The sequence below is a fragment of the Nicotiana sylvestris genome, chromosome 6 (assembly GCF_000393655.2).
Source record: "Nicotiana sylvestris chromosome 6, ASM39365v2, whole genome shotgun sequence".
Classification (NCBI taxonomy): Eukaryota; Viridiplantae; Streptophyta; class Magnoliopsida; order Solanales; family Solanaceae; genus Nicotiana; species Nicotiana sylvestris.
Genome location: NC_091062.1, coordinates 197818950 through 197828203, shown reverse-complemented (window position 1 = coordinate 197828203; position 9254 = coordinate 197818950). Strand labels below are relative to the sequence as shown.

At 33.0% G+C, this 9254-nt stretch overlaps 1 protein-coding gene across 1 annotated transcript; it reads left to right on the top strand.

The window, feature by feature from the left end:
• The first annotated feature begins 4362 nt into the window (after positions 1-4362).
• Positions 4363-7663, top strand: LOC104226348 (uncharacterized). Its single transcript, XM_009778317.2, has 2 exons — positions 4363-4803; positions 7236-7663. The coding sequence occupies exons 1-2, from the start codon at positions 4399-4401 to the stop codon at positions 7407-7409; spliced, it is 579 nt and encodes a 192-aa protein (XP_009776619.1). The 5' UTR covers positions 4363-4398; the 3' UTR covers positions 7410-7663.
• Positions 7664-9254: the final 1591 nt, after the last annotated feature.

Sequence of the window (9254 nt, the reverse complement as noted above, 5' to 3'; positions counted from 1 at the left end):
TTGAATTAAATTTCTTTTGTTAGCATTAGTACTGATTTGAACTTTGTTTGAGTTACTACATTTATGTGCTATAAAATTTATTTACCATTCAAGAATGTTAAGTCTAAACTTGAAATAATACGTTAAAAGATAAACTAGTGAAAAAATTTAAGAAATATTTATAAATTACATTACAATAAATATTTATATGTATAAAATATTTTTAAAATTATATAAATGCACTATCGGGTTGGTTTGGTTTCGATTTAATTTTTTTTTAGTTAAAACCAAACCAAACTAATTATGGTCGGGTTTTATTTTTCAATATCAAAATAAATCAAACCAAATCACCTCGGTTTTTTTTCCGATTTGACTCGGATTATCGGTTTGGTGCGGTTTATCGATTTTCTTTGTACACCCCTAATTGGAGTTGTGAATTATTTTCTTTGTTATAAATACATGGTATAATGCTGGAATCATTGATGAATGACTTTATTATCATGTTAATGATACTATTATTAAATTAAAGTAAGAAGTCTATAAGGAGTGATATGGGGAATACGAATTCCAATTGGAGCTTGCCGCTCGTCGTGAAGTAGTTGTGACTGGTTGTTGTTATATGGTGTCTTGTTATTGATAATTATGTATTGCTGGATTTCTCTGGTCATTGTTGTTGGTATATGGTATTAGAGGAGGCTCTTGTTACAGGGGATATGCTGCCCAAATTTATATAAACGAGCTACTAGTTTAAGTTGCAGACTTAGCCTTTACTCAACATTGATTTTGAATCTCCTTATGTTATGGTAGATTGAGTTGAGTTGTTTAAAGAATTGCTTGGAAAGTATTAAGGATTCACTGGATTTAATGTATTTAAGACTATCCCTTTTTTCCTTTTGGTGTGATCCATATGATACAGCGAAACGAGCAAGCACGCAACTTTCACAAATGACTCTACTCGTAGAAGTACTAGGGGTGCCTATGTTCTTGATTCTCCATGTGTCCTATTATTATATCATCTGTTCATGAGTCTCATAAAATATAAAGTTTATTTTATGATATTAATCCAAGGCATAATAATTTTATAACATTCCGAGAGATCTTATTGACTTACTTCTTATGCATTGCATTCATTTATACATGTACATTGACCCATGACCAGATGGCATTATATATGCAAATATTATATGTATATGGAGTATGGGGAAAGGTTATGGCATTATATACGCACCACCACCTGATCAGCTGGTATACATTGATGATTTCGCCCACAGTGGCTGAGATGATATGATGGGATGCCCTCAGAGGCTTGATGATGTTATGCACGCATATGCCTATGCATGGTATGACATTTATATGCACATGCATGACATTATAAAATTTTCATGATTCACAGAGTTATTCAGAGTTACAGGTTGAGTTCTTTACTCCATGTTTCTTTCATGTTTTTAAATACTACTTTCATGCCTTACATACTCGGTACTTTATTTGTACTAACATCCCTTTTGCCTGGGGACGCTGTGTTTCATGACCGCAGGTCCCGATAGACAGGTTGAGAGTCCTCCTAGTAGTCTATCATCTCAGCAGAAGGTGTTTGTGCACTCCACTTGCTCCGGAGTTGCCTATTTAGTGAGTATGCATGTATTGATTGGTATGGCAGGGCCCTGTCCCGACTTTTATGATATTTATGTACTCTTAGAGGTTTGTAGACAGATGTCATGTATATGGATACTCGTATGGCCTTGTCGCCCTATGTTTTTGAGTATGCAAATGATCATGTCGGCCTTATAGGCCCGTATATCACATATATAAGTTTCTATATTATGTCGGGTCGTCCTTTATTTAGTATTCCCTTGTGTTTTATTCTGGTTATCTCATGACGACCCTACTGGCCTGTTTACCTATGAAGGTATGATAAGAAAGATATGTTACGGCTGTACTCGGTTGAGTAAGGTACCGGGTACCCGTCACGACCCTGCGGTTAGAGTCGTGACGGCATGATCCTATTGGCTCTTCCGTTTGACTTGGCGTGCCACGTCTATTGACACCTCACACCAAACTAGACCTCTAGGCAGATGACATCTTGGGTTTAATGAAGTGGTGGTCTCATTACTTGTAGTCCAATTAAATGGGCTAGCCTAATGGATTCAGGCTTATTTATTTAATCCTTAAATATTGAACTTATATAATTAATCCAATTATAGTATCCCAATATATTTATTTGAACTAATATATCTTGAATTTAAAATATAGTCCAAATTATTTTATGAATTTAATTTCAACAAAATTTATATGCCTACAGTTTTGTTTGACAATGATGAATGGTAGACAATCTCTTGAATATTTGAGTTATTCTCGGATCTAGTGAAAGAGTATAGACAAGAATCTCAGTGAAAAGGTGATATTTGTATCTTAGCAAATGAGATCCGATTCTCTTTCTCAAGTCTAAGTGTTTTACAAATGAATATCACATGTATCATATCCTTGTCTCTTTTTCTGTATATGGGACATATTTCTAAGAAACTCTAATAGTACAAGTGCGGAGAATATCCACTAGAATATTCTCTTTAATATCATATCTTGAAAACTAGTCGTTACAGCTCTGTCAATGGTACTCGACCTCGGCCTCCACCCTTGTTAACACCTCGACTATGACTCTCGTTAATTCTTCGACCACAAACTTCGCTGCTCCTTGGGCCATTTCGACAAAAGACGACTTGAGAACTCTTCCCTTAGTACACTCTTAGCTCCAATATTCTAAAGTCAGATTTTGACCCATACAAAATACTTCCTCCGTTTTAATTTATTTGAATCTATTTGATCGGGCGAAATAGGTTCACATAAATTAAAACGAAAAAAATATTAATTTTTACTTATATTTCATGTGAAAAATAGGAACCAGTGTCTAATAAGCTAGGCCTGTCTTCTTTAATGACTAGTCTTAGGGTACGCGCTTTGCGCGTGTACCTATATCATGAGCATATATATGTATATATATATATATATATATATATATATATATATATATATATATATATATATATATATATATTTAAAAAAATAGGTAACTACATTAAGTAATTTATTTGAGTTATCAACCAAAAATTAACAAAAAAAGATCTAAGCTCCTAAAAATATAAATATTGATCCAATTTAACTAGTTTAATAAATAAAGAAATTATGTCTTACATATGTGTTATTGTTATTTTTAGGGCATATGTGGATATCTTATGAACACCGTTGTTATTTTTGTTACGTAATACGAAAAACAAAGAACAAGTTAAACTATAACATCATCAATTTTGCTCTATTATTTTATTTTTTTTATCTATCAATGCTCTTCTGTGAAAATAAATTTATGCACCTTAAAAGTTTTATCAATTTTAAAATAATTTTATTTATATGATGATTTTCTTTATTAATTTTTTGTATAATATTTGTAATCTACATTCGCACATTGTGCATGTATCCTATCTTGGTAAGTAAAATATTATATTAAAAATTATATTTAAGTTATAAAATAAAAAGTCAAACTCTTGAAATTGAAGAATATTGATTGTGCTTCTTTTTTAGTTTTAGCAAAAACACATAGCCTTTAAAAATTTAAGAGTTTTTCTAAAAGAAAAAACTCCAATGGTTATTTTTTATTTATAGTGCCTAATTTTTTTTGTTTACCTTTTTTTTGGGAGTATCCATTTGTTACGTTGTTTGCTCTAAGTTTTTCTGTCTAGCTTCATTCTCATCTTTATCTATTCATATTATTTGATGGATAAGATGATTGAAACAATAGTCTTTTTTTTTTATTGAAAAACAAACCTGCACGATTGATATGTACTTCGAACAGCTGAGATTGCATTCTTTGCAATATTAATTTCCTGCTTTTGAGTTAGTTGTTTTGCTAAAATTAATCGTTATATTTCTTTAACGAAAACCAAAGACTCCTAATCCTAAAAGGAATCTTTAGTGGTTAAAAAAAAAAGAGTACTAAGTGTCAAAAGGTTTTTTAACTTAAACTTTTCCAAAAGTTAGTTTTTTGTTAATAAATATGTTATGTTACATCATTTAATTAAGGAAGGATTTATGCAAGATATTTAATATTAGGATTTTGTGTATATGCTTCAAACAAGAAAGAATTTAATGTATTAATTTAGTTTATATAAAACTCCTAAATATTAGGGAGAAAACTTAAAATGATAATTTTATCTAATACAAAATTTATTTTTAAGAAGCAAAAAAAACGAATGATATTTCGCTAAGGGCCTTCTTGTTTTTAATATAGTATAGATTTTCTTTTATGGGAGGAAAAAATCTCATAACCGAACCGGATCTTAACGGAAAATGAACCGGTTTGCATTTAGGATCCAAAAGTAGTAACTTTATCATCTCACTGTCTCGTCCACACGATGCTTATCAGCCAAAACAATGGCTCTCACAGGAAACCGAATTCTCTGCAACAGCTCGACAAGAATGCCGTACACCCAACTCCCTCTTCGCCGTCCATTCTTACTTCCATCTTCTTCTTCAACAACATCTTGGTCTCAGGGGAGAAGAAGTAGTCAATTCACTGTGTTAGCTGCAAAGAAGTTCACTTCAGGAAAGAACAAGAGAAGTTCAATTTCAACGAAAGAACCAGTAAAAGAAGATGAAGATTTTGTTACGGTTAATATTGCTATTGGTAATGAAGATGGGGGTGCAACTGCAACCATGGATGATGGGTTTGTGATGCCACAGCTTCCTGGACTGGAGACTGACTTTTGGGAAGGTCCTCAATGGGATGGTTTTGGATTCTTTGTTCAGTATATGTGGGCTTTTGGCGTTCTCTTTTCGGTACATCTTCAGCCCTTTTGCTCATTTATCCTACTATTATATTTACTACTTAGTTCACTACTATTCCCTTATTAGTCCCTTTTGTTCGAATAAAATATCACATATTTATAGTTGGAAATAAGTAACTTTACACACCCAGTTTACACCTAATAAGAAACTTTTATAGGCATATTATAAAATCATAAATTTCAAAAGTCATCATTCTTTCTTAAACTTCGAAACGATTCAAATTACATAATTTGAACGGAGGGAGTAATTACTATGTTGGGTTGAAGTTAAGTACCTAAATGATTCATCTGTCTTGATTAATTTGTATTGAATGCGTGTGATACGGAGGTGTAATTTGTGAGGATTCTTCATAACACTATAAACTAGAAGAGAATCAAACTTTATCCATTGTTACAACAGTATAAGTAGCTGAGTTCATGTCAGTAGGTTTGAATACAAAGCATATGATTATAAATAACAACTTTTCCTGTTCAAAATTTCTTTCCCTACATTTCAGTTTTCAGATGTTCCAAAATATTGCTCACATTCGCTATACCAGCATTGCATAATATTCCAGTCTGTCTATTGTCTTAAATGCTTTAAATGATATTTTCTTGATACTTTTCAAGATGGACAATGTTATGAGATGAAGGGAAGAATTGAAAGCTGAAAAGTTACATTGACCAGGTTAAGCTACCAATAGCTGATTCTTGATTGCCTAGTTATAGCTTATCCAGCTACATTGGTTTATTTGATTAGTGCGGTACCCATAGCAACTTGCTGTTTTTCATGAAAATTATAAAATAAATCTGTTTTTTTCTTTTTGGGGCTATTTTAGACTAGTCTGTGTTACCAGCAACAGTTGCTTCTCCGCTGTCAAAGGGAGACAACCAAAATGATGAGCCATGTTAATATATTATATCTCATCTGGACGATACCCATGCCTGTTTGCCATAATGTGTAACATACATGCTTGGTTTCCTCAGAATAAATTTTCTTGAATCTTTGGTGCCAGGGGCGGATGCAGCAAACGAGTGCCGGGTTCAACTGAACCCAGTACTTTCAACGCGGAGCATAAATTTATATGTAAAAATCTATTAAAATTACAAAAAATAGTGGATATGAACCCATAACTTTAAATATATTATGGGTTCAATGCTAAAGACATTAAAGATTGAACCCATAGAATTTAAATCCTAGATCCGTCTCTGTAATTGGTGCTACTAGTCTGTAAAATAATTGATTGATACAGATGAAAGGAAATGATAGAAGGTAATTTTTCGCGTATCATAACCTGGGAGAATGGAACGACAAAACACCTTTTGCAGTATGTTATGTCTTGAGAAAACTTTTTGCTATTAGGAAAGCATTCAGCAATCACTCCACGTTTTTAGATGATACGTTAAGTGTCTTGGGTTGGATCTCTAACTAATAAGTAAACGTGACAGAAATTGCTACCTTGCGGACCATGAAAAGTTCTGTCCTTGGATGGCATTAATGTGCCCAAAGAGTAGAGGAGAATATTAGGATTGGAGCTGGATTAGACAGATGTTCATTAAGTGATCTTACTCTTCAATTTTAGGTGTTGTTAGTAAGGAAAAGGATTGAACATCGAGGAATCCTAAGTGAGAAAGTTGAGCTAATGATGAAATTGCTGGGATAAAAGTGTTGGTCCGAAAGCAAAGTAGTCCTGTTGTTTCAATAGATTGGAGTGTTATTGGGCTCAAATTCTTTCGACGAAGGTTCTGCAATACATCCTTCCAGCCTATTTAGCTGTGGAACCATAAAGTCTCTGATATGAGAGTTGTGACCTTGATTTATCATAACTTACGTTATATTTCTGCCAGCTAAAAACCACCAATGAACATCGCTCAAGCTATTACTAGATGAATATATTATATCTTGTAGTATGGGGGCATCTGGTCCTGGTATTGGAACCGACCATTATAGCTCTATTTTAGTTGTTAGGGTGGTTCATCTGGGTTCATGACTATAATATGGGATTACAATGCGCACCTTTTAATGGTGTTTTAGTAGGGGCGAATCTATAATATAGGCAAAATTATGGGACACGTGAACTCCTGAACCCATGGTCCTTCCGTTAAATTTGATGTTTGATGTACATATTTTATAAAATGGATATAATATTAACTGTTGGCACCCATGATTCTGTTGAATGGTGCACTCTGTTGAAGGTTGAGTTATTTTCCAAGAGGAATAAGGATAAAAAAATGCAAAGAGAAAATTGTAGTAGCAGATTTCCTAGTTATTTTCTTTCTGGCAAAAACTTGCAAGTTCGTATTCCTTTAGATGAAGGAGCATGCAGTGGAGAACAAAAGTCATTGTGCGTAAAAAGAACTTAAATTTGTGTTCTACTTGTGCATCGTTTCATTGTCTTTAATGTATGGTCTTACCAGTTTGATTTTGATATCTTTTCTTGGCAGCTAATTGCATGTGGTATTGCTGTGGCCACATATAACGATGGAGCAACAGATTTCAAGGCTACTCCTGTGTATAAAGAAGCAATTCAATCAAGAGAACTTCTTGAAGAACCAGAGGCTTCTAACTCGGATGTATTCGAGTCAAATCCAACTGAAGAGGCACCTAGTTTGGAATAGATATTTGAAGGATTCTCATTTCTGTCTTCATATTGTGATAATTACGGGTAAAACACAAGTTCCAACACTGCAACTCAGATTCTAAGTTACTCTTACAAGCTGGAATGTAGTTGTCTTTTATACTTTCAGTCCATGTGAAATTGAAGCGCAAAGTATACTGAAGAAAGTATTGAACTTAAATCTTTAGTTTCATCTACAAGTCCAAAGTTTCTGCAACTATTATTTCATCTTATACGATTATGTGTTATTTTTAAGATTTCTGTCGTATGAATGAGTTGGATCCTATACATATTGGAAAAGAAAAGAACTGTATTTTTAGCCTGAATCTTCTATATATGTAAAAATAGCACGGGCTAGCCAGTTTTCGGACTGGTTATTTAAAAATAGCCAGCATTTGCAAAGTCATTGAAAAATAGCCACTATTTTACTGCAACACGGAAAGTTTCAGCATAATATACTGGAGATCGGTGCACCTGTGTATGAACTTATGGTCCAACTTCATACTGAAGATTGTTCCAATCTCCGGTATATTATGCTAGACCGGTATATTATACTGGAACTCCAGTATAATATACTCCAGTGCTCCAATCTCCAGTATATTATGCTAGACCAGTATATTATATTGGAGTTCCAGTATAATATACTGGAATTCTATTATATTATACTAGAGTATTTTTTCACAATGTTTTCGTTCAGATTTATCTTTCAATGAAAAGTGGCTAAATTTCGATTACTTTTGAAACTGTGGCTATTTTTGAATGACCACTTGTAAATCTGGCTATTTTTGAATTTCTCCATGTGTATATATATGTGTTAAAAATCCACAAAAGAAGTACAAATATAATAGTTTCCACCCTTGTAAATCAAACAGACCTTTCCTCCATGAGAAAACACTGCTCAGCGAGACAATGTAGTCAAGTCAATAGCAGCCAGAGCAAAAGATTGATATATAATGACAGTTCACCTTCTTGTGCCAACATCTCCATACTAAATAGATTTGAAAATTCTGCCGCAAGTGGTTGCACCCAAAGAGCTCGTAACGCTCAAATCCTGCCGGATCAAGGACAATAACTTAATTAGTGAAGTAGAAAAACTTGTGAACAAATTAACATTAACTTAGGTTTCTTGGGCAAGTATAATAAAAGGCAGACTTCGCTTTCATCCTTTAAGTTAAGCAAACATTGTTTGTCCTATGGTACAGTTGACAATGGATGTACAAGGCATAGCATTTTTTTAATGCACAACAAGAGTATTAAAATTTCTTGCAACACTATTAAAATAAAAAAAACCTACTAGTAATACTTGGTGTCTAATGTTTAAACTAACTTACTGAAAACATTTGCACCTGAATTTATCATTTAACATTAATAAATGAATATAATTTGATATATGTATAAACATCGAATGTGAGTAAATTTTTATCGTGTTCACCCGTACTAAAAGGAAATGTTATAAGACAGTTCTTTGCATCAGTTAATGCTGAAAATTGGCGCTAATTAGTAGGTGATCGTAAGGAACAAAAGAACTTCACTTTTACCGGGCCATAGTGACGATTATAATTTTTTTAACTCATACTTTAAAATAAATATAACTTTTCAAAGAATGCAAGTGGGAATATGCCTCATTTTGTGCTTCAGTTTCTTGCATATCGCTATCTTGGGTTTCTCGAAAATTAATAAATGAATGAATGTCATTTTCAAATCTAACAATAAAAAATAAAAAAAGATGTACAACAAACTGAAGGTACTCGAATAAAACGAAATGGAATGGGGAAAATTTGTTGTATAGCACTCACTGTTTTCTCCAAGAAACATTTGATAATTCTTTTTGCCCTTCTAAATGTGT